The sequence below is a fragment of the Mytilus edulis genome, chromosome 1 (genome assembly GCF_963676685.1).
Source record: "Mytilus edulis chromosome 1, xbMytEdul2.2, whole genome shotgun sequence".
In the NCBI taxonomy this organism is placed as follows: Eukaryota; Metazoa; Mollusca; class Bivalvia; order Mytilida; family Mytilidae; genus Mytilus; species Mytilus edulis.
The window spans coordinates 39,110,040-39,134,943 of NC_092344.1; the positions used below are offsets into that span (position 1 = coordinate 39,110,040).

The 24,904-nt window shown below is 31.5% G+C and overlaps 1 protein-coding gene across 8 annotated transcripts in view; it reads left to right on the forward strand.

The window, feature by feature from the left end:
- LOC139482318 (SRSF protein kinase 1-like) overlaps positions 1–24,904 on the forward strand; it is a 54,028-nt gene that overhangs the window by 21,313 nt on the left and 7,811 nt on the right. For 3 of the 8 annotated variants that reach the window (XM_071266158.1, XM_071266194.1, XM_071266166.1), the window contains 7 exons: positions 4,975–5,083; positions 12,559–12,646; positions 17,362–17,449; positions 18,900–19,006; positions 19,484–19,646; positions 20,099–20,241; positions 24,373–24,703. In XM_071266158.1, the coding sequence (XP_071122259.1) occupies positions 4,975–5,083; positions 12,559–12,646; positions 17,362–17,449; positions 18,900–19,006; positions 19,484–19,646; positions 20,099–20,241; positions 24,373–24,703 (1,029 nt within the window). Of the gene's footprint in view, positions 1–1,497; positions 2,986–4,974; positions 5,084–12,558; positions 12,647–17,361; positions 17,450–18,899; positions 19,007–19,483; positions 19,647–20,098; positions 20,242–24,372; positions 24,704–24,904 lie in introns of those variants that run through there. The other 5 variants (XM_071266175.1, XM_071266202.1, XM_071266184.1 and 2 more) reach the window with 3 other exon arrangements.

Genomic DNA, 24,904 nt, shown 5'->3' on the forward strand with positions numbered 1-24,904 from the left:
GCAAGTAGAGAAAGTTTAAATACATGTAGGTCATAAATAATGTCCACTAATGAACCACATGATTGAGTGATCACTGTACTTGTACAGTACTGTATGAATGCAAGAAATGTAGTCATACTGTCCAATTCAAAACACTATGTTGTCAATAAATAGTAAGATTGGCCATAAAATATGTGCTTGCTTGGTTTGTTCAAAAGCAAAACCTTCATCCCAGGGCCTTTTATAGCTTACTTTATGAGTTTTTATCAATCTTGAAGGCCTTGTAATGAACTTTAAATGTTCATATCTTCGAGCCTCAGGTCTTTATTGGATTATTGTTTCATTTGTGATCATACAATATGCCCTTATATATCCTTTTACCCTTTCCTCCATGGATTTTTTTTTGTACATACAAGATTCGCATAGGATTTTTTTCAATAAAAAAAAATTCATCAGGTTTAAAGTATTAATTCATTGTGAAAACAAATATTTCATTAATAAAATTGAAGTCAGATATTCTCATGTATATCCTTTTCATATTGGATACAATTTTTTCTGAGTCTGATGCAGACATTTCATAGTCAAAGCATTTCAACTGAGGTACTACACAGGCATCTAAAGGCGTCTTTATGGAGTAAAGGGGGTGGCGCCAAAAGCTGTCATTATGAAGGAAAGGGTTAAAATAGGGTTCACATGCTAAAACATTTCTATTGGCGAAAACTACAATGTACTTTCAAATGTCACTTCCAAAAGTACAAAGCAAATTATTATGCCCCACCTACGATAGTAGAGGGGCATTATGTTTTCTGGTCTGTGGCTCCATTCGTCCGTCCGTCCGTCTGTGCGTCCGTTCAGGTTAAAGTTTTTGGTCAAGGTAGTTTTTGATGAAGCTGAAGTCCAATCAACTTGAATCTTAGTACACTTGTTGCTTATGATATGATCTTTCTAATTTTAAAGCCAAATTAGACTTTTGATCCCAATTTCACGGTTCACTGAACATAGAAAATGAAAGTGGGAGTTTCAGGTTAAAGTTTTGGGTCAAGGTAGTTTTTGATGAAATTGAAGTCCAATCAACTTGAAACTAAGTACATATGTTCCCTATAGTATAATCTTTCTAATTTTAATGCCAAATTAGATTATTACCCAATTTCACGGTCCATGGAACATGGAAAAGGATAGTGTGAGTGGCGCATCCGTGTACTTTGGACACATTCTTGTTTTTGTTTTGTTTCAGAAGTATATTTTTAGTAACAATATACTTAAAATATATGTGTATTATTATAAGGATAATGACATGTTTATAGTCTCCGGTAATGGACATTTCATTAATTATTCATTATTAGGGCCCATTGATAGCTCTATATAAGTTGATAGATTAGTTATTTTTAAATTGATCAGATATATATGATCCTATTTCAGCATTGATTAAACATTTTATATGCACGGATGGTTTGGCTTTGTCCATACTTGTCTAAGGTTACAATTATAAACAAGGTCTAATTTCATAACAAATATCCTATTCCAAAACAATTAAAAAATTTCATTGACCATTCATAGCATGCTTTCGATATTGAACGATATTTTCCTTTAATATTTATTTTGTTCTTATGAAAGTTTTAATTCTAAATGTTACATAGTTAAAGTCCTAAATTAAAAACGTTAATTGTTCGTGTAAATGTGGGGGCTTTTAAAAAACTGCTGAATGGGGTTTTATTGTCTAGGTCGCAAGCACAGTTTATTTACATGACATTAAATACCAGGGAAAGACAAAAGATGTACAGACTTGTCATAAAGTAGATAGATGGGCGACGATTTATGACAAAGTTTTTACAATGTAGATATGGAGATCACACCTGTATTTTCATTTAAATGGAATGAGGACACCATGAAAATAAATTATTGACGAATACAGCCGGAAGAATTTAGGTTTGACAACTGTTTGTTGACTCTGGCTTTAAATAGTACCTGTTTTTTATTTCGGTAACTAATGTCAAAAAGGATTTATTTGTATTATGTGAATCAGTGTTAACATGGAACAGGACTAATTATAGTCGGAGTCAGTGGGGAAATAAATAAATCTAACAAACAAGGGATCGATATTTAAAGACATAATGACCTATTGAAAAAAGTTTTTCTTTCTTTGGAAAAAATCAGATTACAGTAATATTGCGACAGGTTGCAAAACTGAAATAGGATTAATATAAAGGGACAATTATTTTATATTCAATGGTTATGTAAGCCTTGTAATAACAGGAATTAGGATTAGACTGGTCATTCTGTTCGAAAGTGTCCAAGAATGAAGTGACTTGACATTCAGTTATGAATTGATAATATTGTTGAAGTTTATATATGTAAAAGTTCAAAGTGAATTAGTTCTGCATTTCACTGCCAAGATGAGTGAATATAGGGAACGTTACAACCACTACATGGAAATGTATAAAATTGTGCCACCATCAGAAGTTGGCCGCCGTGAGGGGTGGACAGGAGGTTTTGACTATCAGTATTATGATAATCAGAACCGTCGTCATCATCGTAGAAGTACAGGATCCTTGGAACTGTGTAATCAGGTTGATAACTTCATACACCAGGTTCACCACGCCAAACAAATGTTACGCCAATCTAGTCTCTTTAATATAGAAAATAATAATAGAATAAACGATGATTATTTGAAGACATTGAACAGTCAGCATCCTAGTCATTTTAGTGGGAAACCTCACAGAATTCTAAAATCACTGCCTCAGAATCGTGCAGATGCTATACAAATACATTTGTCAAATCAAAACAATCAATCAGCAATGAGTTCAGAATTCAGACAGACATTGGATAGATGGCGCAGTTCTAAACGTCAGGTTAAACAATGTAGTCAGGAGAAAAAGGATGTTGAGAAATCGTTTCATCACCACATTGCATCAAACTGGGACAATCTTTATTCCTCCTCAGATATCGAGTCGGACTCTCAGTCTGACATGAAAACTAAACATAAATCACAGTCTGAATATGGCAAAGGTATATATATACTGTCTGTAGTGATAGTGATGTTTAAAATTGATCTTACAAGCTCAAGTGTCCCTTCAAGAGGATATGGTTTTATAATAGCAATAAATCATCAAGGCTTAATTCAAGTGTTTTCTGCTGAATAACTATTCTTCACTTGGAGAATCTCTAAGATAATCCACGATTTCTTTGAATAAAATATCTCACTGGAAGAAATTCCAATCAATCTAACGACTGTTAAAGGCCTCGATGGCTCACTGTATCAGTTAAATCTTACGTAATCTTCTACAATTGCACAATCGTGTCACGTTAAACGTTGAGGAAACATGTCTTTGTAAAATCAGCAGGAGATGAATTGTTTTAATTGGTTTTACTTGGCTTTTTGGTGTCAGTCTTGAAATTTACAGAAGTAATTAGGAAGATGCAAATCATATTGAAAGGAATTTTATATCGGTATTATGTTCTAGAACATCCTCCAACTTAATTATAATGCAAAAATACATCAGAATTGTTTTGGCATTCTTGAATGGTGTTATCTGTGAATGAACTTGACATACATGTCGTTTGCATGTATAAATGTTAATGCTGATAATAGAGGAGCACATGCATCAAATGCTGTAAACTTTGCCATACAGCGCAGTATGAGAATGTACTGGCTATGCCTCTTTTTTTTCAGAAGACAGAGCTGTTTAGATATTTGAAAGGTCCATTTCTAGTTATTTGTTTTTTATGCCCCACTTAGGGGCATTATGTTTTTCATTCTGTGCGTCTTTTGATCCCTCTGTCTTCTTCAGGTTAAGGTTTTTAGTCGAGGTAGTTTCTGATAATAAAGTAGAAGTCCAATAACACTTGAAACTTAATACACATGTTCCCTATGATAAGATCTTTCTTATTTTAATGTCAAATTAGAGTTTTGAGTCTTTTGACCCCAATTTTATATTCGACTGAACATAGACAATAACAGTGCTAGTGGGGCAGTTGTGTACTATGGACACATTCTTGTTTTAAGCACACCTAAGATAAGTCCTCTTTGTAAGGTTGTGGACTCTTGTAGGCGCAAAAATGAATTGCACACAAAAATGGCATATGATTGTAAATTTACAGAATCAGTTATCAACCATAATTCAAATTACGACATGATGCTATTAATTGTAATTAGATATCCTGAATTATCAATGTTTTATCCTTAATTATACCCTTTCTAAATTGAATTATTGCATGAAAGCTTTAACTTTGAATTAACCATAACATCATGGTGTTGAATTAATGCACTGAGGGAATATCTAATACTAGGTTCATGTAGTGGACATTTGCATTTTGGGTGTATAGCTACTTTCTGTACCATTGTTTTTCGATATCTTATTTCACAGTGAATTATTTTCCAATCAATATTCAGTTGATGGAAAAATAAATTAAAAATGAAATGAGCTATTTACATTGTTTTTAAATTGAATGAGTTTGAAAACATCCAGGAATTAGTCACAGTCATAAATTTGTGGTGAAATATAGGCCACAGTCAAAATGAAAATAATTCAAAAATCAATAATAACAAGTTCCTTTCTAATTGGGTGCTTCTGTTGCCAATTGGCCTAAGTACTTCTTACAACATAAGTGTTGACAGACAGTGAAACTGATACTTCACTGTCTGTCAACACTTATGTTGTGAGTTCAAATCCCACATGTGAGTGACCATACAAGAACATTTGGACTTATCTTATTGGGTATTGCCAGTTTTCAGGCCAAATGTTGGTGGTTACAAGCATTACGACTTATGGCCTCCTGTTTCAATCAAAACTGCCCAACACGATATAGAATCTAAATATAAAATATATTAATGGACTTGCATGTAAATTCGCCATGCTTGAATACTATAGCAGCAAAATTTTTGGAAGGTACTGTAACTCTTCTTCAAAACTTGTTATATATTGTTCCTTATTTAACATTGTTGTATTTGTTTTAATCTTTATATTTTTTGCAACAATTATATTTTGTTTATTTCAGGGGGATATCATCCTGTAAAGATTGGAGACTTGTTCAACAATAAATACCATGTGATAAGGAAACTAGGATGGGGCCATTTCTCTACTGTCTGGTTATGTTGGGATATGTCGTAAGTAGATTTTGGAAGTAAATGTAGTCTAATATCCATGGCCAGTGCATCAAGGAACAAAGTAACATGAAGAGAATTGTGTTTTGTCTTCAATTTTGACAAATTATTTTGTCCCCAACATTTGTTTGCCAAGAGAATGAAAAAATTGCTATTCCTTTAATACGAAAGATAGACTTAAATAATACATGGTTTTCTTGTCTATCTACCAACTATCTGATAAAAACTGCTTTCGCCAATATAGATATAACATCTTACACCCCGACGTTGGATTAGGTACACTGATGTTATTATGATAAATGAAAAGTTATCCTTGGAAATAGTACAAGAATTAGAGAAGTGACACCATGTATAAAGTGTTAATTATGCAGTCAGTCATATGACATTAATTAACATATAGTTATATATATATATATATATATATATATATATGTCGTGTACAAGTTGCGATTTTGTACAGGTTATAACATGTACAAAAATATTGTACATGTTATAACTTGTATAATGCAAAAATACAAGTTATAACATGTACAAAAGTACCTCATACATGTTATAACCTGTACAAAATATTGCTTACAAATGGTTTTAACTTGTACAAAATCGAATAATAAGGATATTTTTCTATTATCGCAACAGATGATATTCACCTCAATAAAATTTTCATAACTTTTGTATTATTCCTTCATGTTAGTGTGTTTTGTCCTTTTTTGATACAGTTATTGTCCAGGGTCGGTATTACGAAGCATTCCTAAGACCTGTCATAAGACATATCTTAGGACATGTCTTATGATCCTCTTATGACTATCTATAGACATATCTTTATTTGATGAATTATAATTGTGAGTGTCCACTTTGAAGGCAATAGTAAAATACTTTCTTTCTAGTTGAGACTAAAAGACATAAGAGGATAGCCAGGACAGATGTGTCTACAAATAAAATTGGGAATTGAAATGGGGTATGTGTCTAAAAGACAACAACCTGCCCATGGAGCAGACAACATCCAAAGGCCACAAATACATGCTTTCAAAGTAGAGGATATATATTTAAAACATCAAAATGACATTCGCCTCATGCAATGATCTTATAGTTTATAAACAAAAATTGAGTTATAAATTTACATATGTCATGCTGAAGGCCAAAAATGTTTAAGATTAGATCCAAAGATATTGATAATGAAGTTGGTCCAATGAAAACTAGTTCAGCTCTCTCTTGCTTTTACAGAGTAAGCATATAAGACATTGTTTTAGTCTTTGCATGCTATAAAAACGAGAGGGATGAGTATTTCCCAAAATTATAAGGAATCATTCTTAAAATTTTTGGACGAATTTAGTTACTAGTATCTAATGTAATTGTCATAGAGGAATGCAAGCTTTTAGTAAATAGTTTAACACTTATTCAAGCCATGATGGACTGCATAAAACATACAATTACATGAAAACACATTTCGCCAACATAAGTCATGATACATATATTTCTGAAACTTTGTGATCATTATCCTCTACAGAAAAAGACTCGTTCTGGCCTATTTATTGTTGTTCTTTATGCATTGGTGAATTGAAATGTATATTTTACTTCATTAAGATTTATCTTAAATTTTGTACAAGTTAAAACCATTTTTAAGCAATATATTGTACAGGTTATAACATGTATGAGGTACTTTTGTACATGTTATAACTTGTATTTTTGCATTATACAAGTTATAACATGTACAATATTTTTGTACATGTTATAACCTGTACAAAATTGCAACTTGTACACGACATATATATATATATATATATATATATATATATATATATATATATATATATATATATATATATATATATATGTTATTATTACCATTCATTAATAGAATAAACAGTTATATAAACTTCAGTTTTAGCCCACATGATTAATTACAAATCTATAGAACTTATTCCCAATGGACAATTATATGCAACTGAATTTCAACATGCCTCTGACTTTTTATTTGAATATTTTCTTGATTGATACATAACATGCAATGCATGCAGCTGTATTGATTTGTGTACATAATTTAATCTATTTTGTTGTGTAAACAGTTTTGATGCATTTGTGAGCTGCACTTTAACTGTCTTTCAATGCCATGCAAATTACCACAGAATTTTCACATAGAATAATGTAGAACTGGGATCACAGCCATTATTCTTTTTCAAACTTTATTATTCCCTATATTCCAAAAGAGATTTACATATTTACCCATTTGTTTGTCATTTGTTAAATGTTGAGAAAAGAATTGTTTTTGGGAAAGTCTAAAAATACATGTAGCTTAATTGTTTTAATGGGCTTGAGTGCAACTTCAAGATAACATGAATTATGACAGATTATGTTTTTATGTTGAAAGAATGCTTCAATAAGCTTAATGCATGAAAGCATATTTTTTTTTACGTTTGCCTAAAAGAATTGAATATTACTACTTTGCATCCTGGGCTTCTTGGTGCATTTTTCAGATGTACACTGAATTGTGAAAAAAAATTTTTTGGTTAGAGGAGGTTTTTTGGTACATGTACAAACAATACTCCCATACAGAAGATTGTGAAATGACCTGTTTTGAACTGAATTTGTACAAAAAATTTGTATAAATAATTTTAGAACTGGTTATGTATGCCCTGCTTACAACAGTAGGCAACATTAGTTTTTATACGACCGCAAAATTTGAAAAAATTTTCGTCGTATATTGCTATCACGTTGGCGTCGTCGTCGTCGTCCGGCGTCCGAATACTTTTAGTTTTCGCACTCTAACTTTAGTAAAAGTGAATGGAAATCTATGAAATTTTAACACAAGGTTTATGACCACAAAAGGAAGGTTGGTATTGATTTTGGGAGTTTTGGTCCCAACATTTTAGGAATTAGGGGCCAAAAAGGGACCAAATAAGCATTTTCTTGGTTTTCGCACTATAACTTTAGTTTAAGTTAATAGAAATCTATGAAATTTTGACACAAGGTTTATGACCACAAAAGAACGGTTGGGATTGATTTTGGGAGTTTAGGTTTCAACAGTTTAGGAATTAGGGGCCAAAAAAGGGCCCAAATAAGCATTATTCTTGGTTTTCGCACAATAACTTTAGTTTAAGTAATTAGAAATCAATGAAATTTAAACACAATGTTAATGACTACAAAAGGAAGGTTGGTATTGATTTTGGGAGTTTAGGTCCCAACAGTTTAGGAATTAGGGGCCAAAAAGGGACCCAAATAAGCATTTTTCTTGGTTTTCGCACCATAACGCTAGTATAAGTAAATAGAAATCTATGAAATTTAAACACAAGGTTTATGACCATAAAAGGAAGGTTGGTATTGATTTTGGGAGTTTTGGTCCCAACAGAATAAGGGGCCCAAAGGGTCCAAAATTAAACTTTGTTTGATTTCATCAAAATTGAATAATTGGGGTTCTTTGATATGCCGAATCTAACTGTCATGACTGTGTATGTAGATTCTTAACCTTTGGTCCCGTTTTCAAATTGGTCTACATTAAGGTCCAAAGGGTCCAAAATTAAACTTAGTTTGATTTTGACTAAAAATGAATCAGTTAGGTTCTTTGATATGCTGAATCTAAAAATGTACTTAGATTCTTGATTATTGGCCCAGTTTTCAAGTTGGTCCAAATCGGGGTCCAAAATTAAACTTTGTTTGATTTCATCAAAAATTGAATAAATGGGGTTCTTTGATATACCAAATCTAACTGTGTATGTAGATTCTTCATTTTTGGTCCTGTTTTCAAATTGGTCTACACTAAAGTCCAAAGGGTCCAAAATTAAACTTAGTCTGATTTCAACAAAAATTGAAATCTTGGGGTTCTTTGATATGCTGAATCCAAAAATGTATTAGATTTTTTATTATGGGCCCAGTTTTCAAGTTGGTCCAAATCAGGATCTAAAATTATTATATTAAGTATTGTGCAATAGCAAGTCTTTTCAATTGCACAGTATTGCGCAATGGTAAGAAATATCTAATTGCACAATATTGTGAAATAGCAAATTTTTTTTTAATTAGAGTTATCTTTCTTTGTCCAGAATAGTAAGCAAGAAATATCTAATTGCAAAATATTGTGCAATAGCAAGATTTTTTTTTAATTGGAGTTATCTTTCTTTGTCCAGAATCAACTTAAATCTTTTTTATATACAATATACAATGTATATTCACTTTTTACTACCAACTGATAAATTATAATAAATAACATTCAGTGATAACAAGCAGTTTTTTTTACATCTTAATATTTTATGATGTATTTAAATGAGTAGTTATTGTTGCAAACTCCATTAGAAATTTTAATTGAGATTAGTTTTGGAATAAGGGAAAGGGGGATGTGATTAAAAAAATTGGGTTCAACAGAGCTCCAGATAAGAATTCACAAATTGGGGTTTTTACCCATCATTTTCTTATGTAATTGGGTGATACAGATTGTTAATTGCATTATCAATTCCAATTCACCCCTCAAGTTAATATCAAATTGGGTTTTTCACCACCAAGCTCCTTAATGTATTGGGTTTTTTCATCAACACACTATTGAATATTTAGGCGATATCAACCCCGGATGTTTTTCCATGTTAAATATGTTTCTTTCTTTGAATAATATGTGCTATAGCTGTTTTATTTTCTTTAATTCCTACGAGCAATTGTAGGTTTAATTTGTGTCCCGTTTCAATCTTCTGCCAGTTTTGTATTTTCTCACAACTTATGTAAACTGTAAATAACGGATATGTCTATTCCAAGGCACTCGTCTCAGATCTTTTTTTCTCTTATATACCTTTATATAAAAATTCCGAGAGGAATGCCTGTGTGTGCATTCACTCATTAACCGTAAAACGAAAAAAAATAGTATATAAACTCTAATTATACTTGAATGTTTTTGTTTTATTCAATTTACATAAATCTGGGTTAAGTTATCCCTTATTAGAACTTTTGCTTTCAAATTACATATCATTTCATAATTGATATCGTTTGGCCTTTCACATTTTCTAACGGCAATTAACTGATTCAGTTTTTGACGAAGTCCCGTATTTATTAGCAATATTCTCGTTAAGGTACGCAAACACGCCCATGCGTTCGATGGACGCTTCATAAAAACACTGGCTGAGTGTTGTTATCATCATATCTTTCCCTCAGTTATTCAAAAGAAGCTGAAAACATGCTTCTATTCAATATTTTTATTGGACATTCACTTTCGTTTTAATTCAATGTATGTTACGATAAATCTCGAGCAATTCAAAAAAAATATGACAACACAACATGACACACGCTAATTGGATAAACGCCGAGAAGATCGAAATGATTCAAAACCACGTGTACCTTTTGAGCAAGGGAAAATTCCAACAGAACAGGGACCCATTTCAGCTACTTGATGCAGGGAACTATTTTTAGAACGAAAGGACATGTCCAATTATAAATATAATAAAAATAGATTTACGCAACAAGTGATACAGATAAGGGTAAATAACGCAAACGGTAGTCAACAAAAGGGTTGAGAACTCATGGTTTTGGCATATAATTGGGTTTTCCTTTGAATTGATGGGGTTATTGAACCCTGCAATGGGCAATTGCATTGGGTTATCTATTATTTGTATTGCGTGATCACGCAAATACGCAGCTTATCTGGAGCTCTGGTTCAATTTTTCTCATTTGGAATTTCATAAATAAAAAAGAAAATTTCTTCAAACATTTTTATGCCCCACCTACGATAGTAGAGGGGCATTATGTTTTCTGGTCTGTGCGTCCGTCCGTCCGTCCGTTCGTCCGTCCCGCTTCAGGTTAAAGTTTTTGGTCAAGGTAGTTTTTGATGAAGTTTAAGTCCAATCGACTTCAAACTTAGTACACATGTCCCCTATGATATGATCTTTCTAATTTTAATGCCAAATTAGAGTTTTTACCCCAATTTCACGGTCCACTGAACATGGAAAATGATAGTGCGAGTGGGGCATTCGTGTACTGAGGACACATTCTTGTTTTGAGAGGATTAATATTCAACAGCATAGTGAATTGCTCTAAGAGAAAACAAAAATTTTAAGTTCATTAGAACACATTCATTCTGTGTCAGAAACCTATGCTGTGTCAACTATTTAATCACAATCCAAATTTAGAGCTGAATCCAGCTTGAATGTTGTGTCCATACTTGCCCCAACCGTTCAGGGTTCAACCTCTGCGGTCGTATAAAGCTACGCCCTGCGGAGCATCTGGTTGGTCCTGTTTTCAAATTGGTCTACACTAAAGTCCAAAGGGTCCAAAATTAAACTTAGTCTGATTTTAACAAAAATTGAAATCTTGAAGTTCTTTGATATGCTGAATTCAAAAATGTACTTAGATTTTTTATTATGGGCCCAGTTATCAAGTTGGTCCAAATCAGGATCTAAAATTTTTATATTAAGTATTGTGCAATAGCAAGTCTTTTCAATTGCACAGTATTGCGCAATGGCAAGAAATATCTAATTGCACAATATTGTGAAATATCAAAAAAAAATTTAATTAGAGTTATCTTTCTTTGTCCAGAATAGTAAGCAAGAAATATCTAATTGCAAAATATTGTGCAATAGCAAGATTTTTTTTTAATTGGAGTTATCTTTCTTTGTCCAGAATCAACTTAAATCTTTGTTATATACAATATACAATGTATATTCACTTTTTACTACCAACTGATAAATTAAAATAATCTTTACCATTCAGTGATAACAAGCAGTTTTTTTACATCTTAATATTTTATGATGTATTTAAATGAGTAGTTATTGTTGCAAACTCCATTAGAAATTTTAATTGAGATTAGTTTTGGAATAAGGGAAAGGGGGATGTGATTAAAAAAATTGGGTTCAATTTTTCTCATTTGAAATTTCATAAATAAAAAAGAAAATTTCTTCAAACATTTTTTTGAGAGGATTAATATTCAACAGCATAGTGAATTGCTCTAAGAGAAACAAAAATTTTAAGTTCATTAGAACACATTCATTCTGTGTCAGAAACCTATGCTGTGTCAACTATTTAATCACAATCCAAATTTAGAGCTGAATCCAGCTTGAATGTTGTGTCCATACTTGCCCTAACCGTTCAGGGTTCAACCTCTGCGGTCGTATAAAGCTACGCCCTGCGGAGCATCTGGTTTTTTCTGGTCTCTGTGTCATTAGCTTCTTCAGCCCATTAGTTTGTTAAGTACCTTCATTTCATTGTATGTCCCAAAAATAGGCTCTGTTCTTAAATTTTAGTTTACCTTAACCAAATGTTATGAAACTTATACATAATGCTTATGACCACAAAACAACAAAAGACAGAGCTAGATCAAGATAAAATTTGGGTTGCATCACTTTGTGCTTGTTGTTTCCCTTTAGCATGTATATGTATAGAACATTAAATAGATGCAAAGAAGGAAGGGGAAAAGGGGAGGGGGGCATTATCTGTGTCCCATTTAAACATTATTCATTTTTTCATATTTGTATATTGATATAGTATTTAAAGTTTTATTATGTTTATATTTACAGGTGTAAAAGATTTGTAGCTTTGAAGGTTGTGAAGAGTGCCCAGCATTACACAGAAACAGCTTTGGATGAAATTAAATTATTGAAATGTGTAAGTTTAGAAAAAAATAGATAGTTTATGAGCTGCAAGTGCATATTGGTCGATTCTTTGGATTGAACCAATAAATTAGACATCAAAAATAGTAAATTTTCTGCCTACATGTTTCTATTTTGTGAATGTAATTTGAATTAGGTTCAGTTTACAAAGTCAACTTTTCCTACATGCGTCATTTCATTCATAAAATAATGTATTACTCTGTCGCGAAAATTCCCAGTGTACTAATGAAACAAGTCATGCTAACATTGGAAAAACTTAATAGTTTTATCTTTAGTGGTGTTAGCCAATGTTTTTACTAGTGTGTTTCATCTGAAACAAAACAATTTACTAGTCAGGTGTTTGATTTATCTAAACGCAGACCCATTCTATTATTGCTTCATTGATGAGTTTCCATTTCATGGTATATATTGAGACAATGAATTTTGTCTTATTTCATTGTAACGTCAAAATGAAATTAGACATTGTAAATTTCCTCCTCCTACGCTCACAAAATGTATTTATGGCAAGTGATCTTGTAGAACTAGTTGACAAAGAGATATGTAAATATTATATAAAAGGAGGAAGTAGAATGATTGATTAGAAATTATTGATAGATTTTAACAAAAACAAATAAGTATTTGTTAATTTGATATAGGAAGTTTAGCACATGTTGTGTGAAATTTTTTTAATGTTTTTAATATCATATTTTGATGACATCACAGAATGACAGGTGTTACTAATTGAAAAAAGATGATACAAATAAAATTAAAATGTAAGAAGAAGCATTTTAAAACTGAACAATATAAAAAAAAGAAGATGTGGTATGATTGCCAATGAGACAACGGTCCACAAGAGACCAATATGACACAGAACTTTAGTGTAGGGTTCTGTTGACATGTTCCACAAGAATTAGAGGGACCATTTGTAATATCCTTTACAGGGGAAAGGTGTCTTTCTATGAAGGATTCTCTTGTAAACCGACTTTTTATTCCCCACCTACGATAGTAGAGGGGCATTATGTTTTCTGGTCTGTGCGTCCATTCGCTTGTCCAGCTTCAGGTTAAAGTTTTTGTACCAAATTATAGTTCTAACCCCAATTTCACGGTCCACTCAACATAGAAAATGACAGTGTGAGTGGGTTAGCTATGTACTGAGGACACATTCTTGTTTTTAATTCTAGTGCAGGGACAAATGTATGTAGACTTGTTCATTTCACTTCCTTGATGGTTGAAAGCTGCCTGCTTAATTAAGATGATTTATTACTTGTCAGTGAAACTGTCAGTTTACTCATGAATATGAAACCACAGTCTATTGTTTGTTTATAATCATTATTTCTAGTGTGCTCAGTTTAACAAATCAAAACACAATGCCAGATACAATATTAAAGTTTTATTAGTAATTTAAGTTGATGGACATTCATTTATCAAGGAATTAATTGATCAATCATAAATTGACAAGATTTATTTAGATTATTGTGATAATTTTAACTTTTTGTGGACACAGTATGTTGAGATTGGCATCGGAACATACTGTTGAATGTTGTACTTGTCCATTGTTGGTGATGTCTTTGTTGGCAGAAATTTGTCTGTTGTATGTATTCAAAATGAAATGATTGAACTGTTTTCTATTTGTATCGTGCCTTAAATATTATCTCTAGTAGTTTACTGATTTCCTGACCTGCCAAAAGTTTATCCCTGACTGCGTGAAATATGAACTTTAAAGAAACATCAATTGATCATTTTGCTGTTAAAGGGAGTCTATGCTTATCAACCACACAGTGATTTAAGGCTCAACCACAGGCCTAAATTTTCTTAAAATTCAGTTTGGGCATTTCGATTTTAAAGTCTATTGGGAAGACTGACATAGATATGATAGTGTAGATTTGTTGCAGAAGTGTTTTCTGTAAACTTATATGAACAAAGTACACACTGAATAAGAAGCCTTAATCTGAAAATGATATCTTGATCTCAAATTACTGGACTTCTTTTATAAGAATTGAGTTTGCGAAGACTTTTTTTATAAGATATTATCTATGGTTAAAGATAGTCATTGTAATTACATCATTTTTTTTAAACGCTTCCTAAATGGTTCTAAAAGCAGCCAGAATGATGTGTTAAACAAACGCCTACAAGTTCATGAAGTTTTAAATTATTTTCTTCATTGAGTTGGTAACAGGCTAAAAAAATAATAGGATTTCAATTACTGAACTTTTATTTCTGAAGAACTGAAAAAAAATCTCATTTGGAAATGTTAAAGAATGATTTAAGTAATAAAACTTACTCATTGATTCCCACGCTTCACTTATAACTGGTCTGTACTCCTGGAAAATGCGGTAAACGTCATTTGGGACCTATCAGGTAATACTTCTACAGAACTCATCTATTTCTCTTCAGAGAATTACAAAATGTCAAGTGTTTTAAAATTCGAGTAATGGCTTTCATCCCACAAGTGCCAACTGTATTGAAATTGACATATTTAAGTTTTGCATGTTATACAATTGCACCAGACTGAGTTGTCAGAAAATGTTAAAGTTTATAACATGCTTTGTCAAGTTATAGGGAAGAGTTAATGTAAATTTAAACTGTATTTTTGCAATGTAAAGTTTACATTAAAGTCTTTTTCACCAAAACTATTGATTTTTTTTTTTTTATCTAGATTTTTTTTTTATGGAAGAGGGAACTTCAAGTCAAATATTGACACTAAAATTTGTTTAAAGTTAAAATGGCCAGGACTTAAAATTGACTTTTATTGACTTTTTTGGGTGATTGATAGTAAAATTGTTGGTAAACATTATCAACATTATTTCTATTGTTACTCACTAAATTGTATTGATTAGGGTAAAAGTGATATTTGTATGAAACTAAGCAATACCATTTGAGTATATGTATCTGTCAAGATCTAAGTATGTACGTTCTATGAACAGAATTCATGTACAAATCAATAAGTACTTGTTTCAATGACACTTGTGTTAAGAAATAGATATGGTACAGGAATTGATCATGTCTTCAATAAAGTTTTACCAATATGAAGGAAGTTCTGAATTTAATTCAATTAAATTGAAAAAATAGCACTTAAAAAGTTATAAATACTTTTAGATTTGCATTTAAACACATAGTAGTAGTTTTTTTATGCGTCACCTAGGGGCATTTTGTTTTTTCAGTCTGTGTGTCCGTTCATCAGTCTGTCCCACTTCAGGTTAAAGTTTTTGGATAAATTTGGAAGTGCAATCAATTTGAAACTTAGTACACACTAGAACACACCCGTGATATCGCGGGTCCGTGACTGAATTAAAGTATATAACTATGCGTATGCCTTATTTTAGTATTGGTATTGTCATCTGATAAAGTCATGCCGATTATAAGATGCACAGTTTTCTCTGCTTTCAAAATCTTTTTGTTTGAACCGGTCGACCTGGAACCTATCCATTATTGGTAATATTAACAATTTGGAAAACAAAAGGGCCTGGAATGGAGTATTTTTTACTCAATAGTATACAGCAAAATTCCAAATACACCGTTTGGTGGTGCGCCTGTTAGATGCGGAACGTATACAGATAAGGTAATAGGTAACAGGTGAATATACTGCAGTACTATTGGTATCGGTGTCGGACTCGATCCGGAACTTCTTTATTATTGGCAATATTAATTACGTGGAAAACAAAGGGGCCTGGAGTGGTGTAATTTTTAATCAACACCATTGTACTATATTAGTTATGTATAAAGTTGAATTCTTTGATTCGTCGTTTTTACATGATGACGGCTGACAAATTGGACCTCGTTATTTTAGTATTATAGATGTATGTCCCCTTTGATAGGGCGTATGACATTTTCACTGATTTTGAAAATTTTCATTCTTTCATTTGTGCCGATTTTATATTTGCTCCTAATTAGATTTACATGTAAGTTAATACTTGTACATTTACTGTACTATACCATTGGTAAAATATGGTTATAAATGTTTTTTACTTTAGTTTAAGTTAATTTTGATTCATATTGTTCTGGAACTTCGTTGTAACATGATGGACATATTACACACTGAAACTAGTCGAGGAGTCAATTCTTTAATCATCGAGGGCTATACATATCGGAAAGTTAGTGTCCTGAAACATAACAACATATCTTACAAATGTACCATAAATTGTGTAAAGCCAGAGTCACCACGGATTCTATTGTCAAAACACTGATCGAGCATAAACGTGGCAGATGTCCGAAAGACAGAGGTTAAAGAACCATGGGTACTGTCAAGGAAAAAGTCTGGAGGTGTATCTTGTAGGCCTTCTTTCATCTTCCCTTAGTGAGCAGGGGACAACAGTTATACATGTTATGATTGACAATTCATTACATTTGTACAAGTGGCTAATGGAAGAGGTCTAAAATGATAAATGAAAAATAGCACGACTTGGATGGAGAGTTCTCTCATACCACATCTTCTTATATCTATTCACCTGTAATTTACCTGTAAAAAAATTGGCACAAATGAAAAAAAAAATTGGGCAAATGAAAGAAAAAATCAGTGCAAATATAATTACAGATTGGCGCAAATGCAAAACACTGCCTTGATATGATCTTTCTAATTCTAATACCTATATCACGGTCCACTAAACATAGTAAATGATAGTGCGAGTGGGGCTTCCATGTACTATATTATAGACACATTCTTATTTACATTTCCATTTTAAGTACTACTTTATTAATATTTAATGGTATTTATATTCCTTTATTTTTTTACAGGTCAGAGAAAGCGATGAAAGTGATGATTACAGAGAGAGAACAGTCCAGTTGTTAGATGACTTTAAAATTTCTGGTATCAACGGAACACGTATCCTTCTGTTTTTGTCAACACTCAATGTGTTAATTTTCATTTATTTTGATTCTTTTAGTTTTAACTTTTATGTATCAAATTAAGAAGATATGGTATGATTGACATTGAGACAACTCTCCAAATGTTGTAGAAGTTAGCAAATATAGGCCACTACGACTTTTGATAGTGGGGCCCCCTTACTGCAAAGCAAGCTATAAAAGGTCCTGAAATGACAAATATAAAACAATTCAAACCGGAAAACTAATGATCTAATTAAAGTATGTACAAAACAATAAACAAGACAAGAAATATAGGAAAAAAATGATATACTGCAACAAACAACAACCACTGAATTTCAAGCTCCAGCCTGGGACAGGCACATACAGAATGTGACTGAGTTGAACATGTTAACAGCCAATCAACCCTCCACCTAACATGAATAATTATTCATGCTATATAGAATTTAAAAAAAACACATACAAATTTTATAATTAGAATAATAAAGCTAATTAGTTAAAACAAAATTTGTCTTCAAAGCCAAATGAGTACTGGACCAGGTTAGCAAATGACATTGATTTTTTTTTACATTGAAATTCTTTTTGTAAAATCTTTACTATAGGCATGTTAAAATTAACACAAATAACACTTTGTATCTTTTTATACTTATTTATAATAAATATCTACAATCAATATAATTTGATATTAGACTAAGAGTTACAAATGGCCTGTGAAATTGCGTTCATTAGACTGTCAGTTTGTATTGATATTCAGATTCCCAAGGTGATAAATATTATCACATTTAGCTCGATTTGTAACAGATTTTGTGTCTAATGTTTGCTATCATTATTGTGGTATGGGATGGTTAATGATATTTTGATTAGCATAATTTGTTTGTTTTCCTGCGGATCAGTTTGACATTGAACTAAGAGTTAGGGTAATAGAATGTCCTATCGAGCAGCAGGGTTTCCTGTAAGATGAGGCTTGGGAATAATAAAAACACAATGCTTATATGCATATGAACATTGCAACCTGTCCTTGGACTAGCTCTATAAATTTACATTTAATTGTTGGAGTCAAAAATAAAACAGTATAGAAAAACTTTTCTTTATATTATTACTCAAAAATAGAAATGAGATACCCAGATGGAAATATGATGACCAAAAGAAAAACAAAATCAATACCTTTCAAAAATAGTACGGCGAAAAACCAATAGATAATCTCTGAATTAAGAAGCTCTTTGAAAGAAGAGAAAAAAATCTATGTTTTTGCTGTTTCGAAAATGTTTGAATGTTAAAAGAATACTGAAAATGGATAAAAAAAATACATACCTATACAACAGAAATGAGGGTACATACAAAATTGAGAAATTAAATACAAATATAAATGCTTGTATGAATTGAGATTTTCCTGTATACTTGTATATATATGATTTGTTTCTATGATTGCATTGATCCTTAACTTAACACAGATGTCTGTATGGTATTTGAAGTTTTAGGAAATAATTTATTGAAGTTGATAATTCGATCAAATTACCAAGGAATTCCTGTACGAAACGTCAAATCTATTATTAAACAGGTAAGAATAAAATAAGTTTGAAACCGAAAGAGAAGGTATGATATAAAGATCAAGAATTTTTAAGTTCAGTTTACAGTTATTAGAGAGCCTTTTGAGGTTTTAATCAGATTTTATATTGCCTAATATGTATGTAGCAGAAGCATTCTACTTTCCAATTAATAGCTGAAAGATTTTTATTTTCACAATTTTGTAAAACTGCTATATTTTGGGGCCAAAAGGGTCTTACTGAACCTACTCCTTTCATTTTCAACACAATTGACTTGAACAGTTCTGCCAACTTTTCATGAAGCAAATAGGTGAGATTTGTCCAAAATTGTTAAGATCAAAGAGAAAAAACAATATATCAAAGGAAATGCTGCCAAATAAGCATAAAAATGCATGAGTCTCATGCCCAATGTGTGACTTGGCAGCCCTGCTTTAATATTGATAACTTTTAATAAATTTATTCCATTTCATACATTTTATTATCTTTTATAGGTTTTACAAGGGTTACATTATTTGCATGTGAAATGTAAAATAATTCATACAGATATAAAACCAGAAAACGTCCTGATGTGTGTAGACGACACTCACGTTCGTAAATTAGCTGCCGATGCTTTTGAATGGCAAAAGATTGGTTGTCCTATGCCAGGGTCAGCAGGTAGGGAAATTTTTATGTGTGTCTATGGAATTAATAGAGTCAAATCATAGATCTATAAACAGTTTACTTTAAAGATTTACTATCTTATATGTGAGTTTTCTGTCAGTTTACATTTATCACGTGATGACAGGTTGTTCTTATATCCTGTATAAGATAGATATATAGCATATGACATGTTTTAGCTAGTCTTATCTCAATGCTCCTGGCATTGCAATCATTGTTTGATATTGCCAAAAAGAAAATATCCATATTTCATGGGGAGGAAACTTTAGCACACAACTGTCAAATAAAATCATCCATTCATCAGATAGAGAATTATGTACCTAGGTACCTTTGATGCACTTTTTAGATCCTTAGTTAGCACATTCATGTGATGAATAGAAGAATGTAATCTCCATCAAATGTAGGAACATAAAATGTGAAGTTAAAAATATAATCATTTTACTTTGCAGTGAGTACAGCACCGAAAGAGAAACCAGACACGTCCAAAATGTCCAAAAATAAGAAGAAAAAGATGAAGAAGAAATTAAAGAAACAGCAGCAGTTATTAGAGGTGCAAATGCAACAAATAGAGGAAAGTCAAATTGATTCAACGGTTTGTAGTCATTGCATCCTTTGTTGCAATTGTAATCAAACCTAGTTGATGTGGTGGTGTAATATATCTCTTTGTCATCTGACCAATGTCATGTCACTTCAGTAGCTTTCATTTCTCATTGCTTTGGAAAAACATTTTTGGTAGAATTTCTTAAAAGCTAAATTTTAAATCCATGCTTGCTGCTACTTTAGTTTGAAAGAAAGAGAAACATCTTAATTTGAGCTTTAAAGAGCAAAAATTGGTTCTGGTTGTTTGATGTTTTCTGAAATTTAAATTTCAAAAATAGAATGAAAGAGGTACTTTGTGGTGACTTAAAATGCCATTTTTGTTAAAAATTTGCACTTTCACATTGGATTTTAACATGGCGTGTCCTAATGAAAATTAACACAATTGTGTAGCAAATTTTTTTTTAACTGCAACTTAATTAGATAGCTATTTTCAAAATTAATTACTATTTCACATTCTAACTTGGTGTGCAATACTCTAAAATTAATGGCATAATATAGTGCTAGCTATTTTTAACACTCCTGGCATTAAGATTTCAAGAGAAACACATTCATTTGACTTTCTGTTTCCTCATGTTATTTATATGTATATTTAGAATGTTTTACTACAGGGCTGTTCCATAAAAGCATACATGGGACACAGTGAAGGCACTTTCACTTTGGTTTTTGTCAAGTTAAGCAAAAATCTAAACACATTTATAAGTGTGTTTCTATATGTATTACTCATTTTAAAAGTGCCTTTATTGAGTATCATGTTTGTTGACATGGAACAGTTTTCACTATCATTTGATATATTTTTTTAGTTTTTCTCTAGGTTATATCTATATTTATTATTGTAAACATTTTACTTAGTTTATTTATAAAACAGACATCAGATCTAGAGGTTCTTTTAAAGTACATATTGAAAGTTTCATATCCCATCTATAATACTAAAATAACGAAGTCCAATTTGTCAGCCGTAATGGGGTAAAAACGACAAATCAAAGAATTCCACTTTATATATAGCTAATATAGGACAATGGTGTAGATTAAACCTTTTGTTTTCCACATTATTGATATTGCCAATAATTAACAAGTTCCGGGTCAAATCCGATACCGATACCAATAGTACGTTCATCTGTGTAACCTATTACCTTATCTGTACATTCCGCATCTGACAGGCGCACCACCAAACGGTGTATTTAGGATTTTGCTATATACATGGGTCATTATCACAGGGTTGACACTACTAAATTCAATCATTGTCAAATTTTTCCCTATTGTAGTATCTCAATCAGTAAGACTTTCTAAGATAATAATACAAATACTAAAAATCTGGACTTAAAATAAGACGTATATATATAGAGATTAATAAATGGCCTTTTCCATATCAGCCTGGGTATCATCCTGAGACCCCAATATCAGCCCGAGACCCAGGCTGATATGGAAAAGGCCATGTATTAATCGCTTTATCATATACTTCCGACAATAGTTTTATGTAAGGCAAATAAACTAATGCAATAACTAAAACAGTCAAACATTTTATAAAGAAAATTAAAATTATGAATCAAATATACTATAGTTGTCCAACAACAGCATCATTAACTCCTTAAATATTTATGGTAACATTTCCTATAGAGGCATTTTGAAACATTGAAAATTTGAAAGAGTTTTACGATCATTACTACTCCATGTTTGTTGTACTATAAAATGATTCATAATTGTCAATGGCATTTGTTAGCAAGTATTAAACTATCCCCACAAAAGTTCCCGTAAATTTTGACGTCGTCTTAAAAAAACATCTGACGTTACAATGGAAAAGTAAACAACCGATACCGGAAACACCGGAAGTAACTTGCACGAGAGGCACTATTATGGGTTTTGTGCACGAGATGCACCTGATATGGGTTATCAGCCCGGGTGGGAAATTATGGCTTGTGTACTTCCGCTCATTACACATATGCAAAAGCTATCATATCAATGCTAAGTATATGATAAATAAAAAATATATATATAGGTACAGTTTTCAATTTGTTAGCAATACTCTGTTAAAATACTCCATTACAGGACCTTTTGTTTTCCAAATAATTAATATCACCAACTATTGATAAGTTATAGATCGACGGGTTCAAACAGAAAGATTTTGAAAGCAGAGAAAACTGTGTATCTTATAGTCGGCATGACTTTATCGGATGACAATAGTTATACCAATACTAAAATAAGGCTTGCGCATTGTTATATATGCAGTCACGGACCCGCAACGCAATATCAAGGGTGTGTTCTAGTACTTCATAAGATCACTACATTCTACCATTTGTTAAATAATCTAGAACCCTTTGGATTTGTCTCATTATTATATTGCTTCTTTTTCAAGGAATTAAACCAATAGTTAATTGATCTGTAAATTAAATGAAGAAAAGGATTTTTATATCCCATAAAAGCACTAAAATAATGAATATTTACGGAAAGATGACAATTTTTTATTTTTTTTATCAATTTGTATATCTTTTAGTAAATCATGCATTCTTGATTCTGTTAACCATACCCATTTTGCAAATTATCAGTCTTCCCTTTGCTTATATCCTCTTGCCCAGCTCTTTATAAAGATGCTTATTTATTTGGTTTTCTGGAAACAACACATCCCTGTTGCAAATCTACCATAGATAATCTACAGCAGTTAGTATGTTATTAAATTTAAGGTAGAAAATCAGTTAAGTGTACACATTTCAAATTTTTTTGGGGGAACTATTCTATTAAAATGAAGGTAGGAAGTTGAATTTTATTTTTGAACACACATCTTTCCATTTGATGGACTGCAAATGACTTAAAGAAAGTAAAGTAGTTGTGGGATGATTTTAAAAGTCTTTTCCTACCTTTCAACATATGTTTTGATAGTATATCCCTTTAAAATCAAATATTGTATCCCAAAGTTTAATGGTACAATGAACTGCTGTAATTGTATATCAATGTAAAATTTGTTTGTTTCAATTTTCAAAATATCTTGCATTATGATTTGAATTATTAAGTTTTCAAATATGTAAAATTGAACACAAGTGAACCAACGACTGGTATATTTTCTGTCAGTAAATTCCATAAAGTGGATATCTGGATATGCAGGGTTTGTTTTTGGTAAATATGTAAAATATTTCACTGAATACACTAAGAAGAAGAACCTGACATTTGTCGTATTTCAACATTTTGGATACTACTACCTCAGATAGCAAAATGTAAAAATTTAGTGTAAAAAGATTTTAAGGGTATAATTTTAATTCTGGGAAAAATAAAATTACAATAAATTTATTTCGTATCTATTTTGATTTGTATTAAAATTAATTTAAAAAATGGATATTATTCATCTTTTTTTTTGGGGGGGGGGGGGGGGGGGGGTAATTTCTAATTTTTGACAGGTCTTTTAACGAAAATATACTGTACACAATTATGACCATTGAACTTACAATTGTATAGAACTTACATGTTTTATGTTGTTGTTATTGTATCACTTCTGACTTAAGATTGTATGTAGTATGTATGTATGTATTCATTGTATTTGTGTTTATCAATCTGCACCTCTGTCACAGAAATATGATGTATTTAGATTGATTTTTTTAGCAGGAAATAGTGAATCTGACTCTGAACTGTTATTTGATAAAGATTAACATTAACATAAAAAAAATCTGAAATATCTTTCATTTCAAAATTTAAATCATAAATGATAGTAGTGATTTTATATTTGATAGTAAATAGAATGTTATAACATAGATTCACATATTCACAAATGCTATAAACTGTTTGCATTTCCTGAATTTGATATATAGCATTAATTATTGTGTCAGTGTTGTGAACTTGTGATCTCTTTGTTTGCTATGTATAAAAATAAGTAATTACATATACCAAAAAATACCAGTTACTTTCAACTGGGAGATAGACACACAGGAAAAAAATATCAGTTACTTTCAACTGGGAGATAGACACACAGGAAAAGTTGGAAAAAAAACAAGGCCGAACGGGCAGACAACATCATAGGTAATCAGAAAATGAATAAAGTGTAGTTTAGTCTTCATTATAGATATTGTTTTGAAAGCAGAAACAGAGGAACTGAGTGATTAATTTATACATGAGAAATTATTGATATATTTTAACATTACAGATGACACAGAGTGCCAGTATCAATAATTTTCCAGAGGGGAACCCAACAGGGGAAGGCATGGACCAAACTGATCAAGACAACACAGAAACCAGCGATCTGCCAAATTCTGAAACTTCCAGTCTAAATATGCCTAGCTCTGAAAGTTCTAACCTGATTTCACCCATTTCGGACAGCTCTAATCTCATTTCACCAACTTCTGAAAGTTCTAATCCATTGCCCAATAGTGAAAGTACTGTCCCTAGCTCTGACGCATCACCTGTGATTGAACAAGCAAATATAACCAAAAATGATAGTGAAATAACTATTACAGAATCAGATAATAATAATAAAGGTAAATATGAAGTGACGTATCATTGCAAGTCAAGTTGGCGGTATACATGATTGAGGCATTTATACCTTTTTTTAAAACACATTTAGACCAATTCTCATCAAGAAATTTAGACTTGCAATATTTTTTTAAGATAACTTCCTTGATAGATGTAAACTTCGTTTGATAACTCAATTATTAATCACCTTTTACACTTCTGTATTG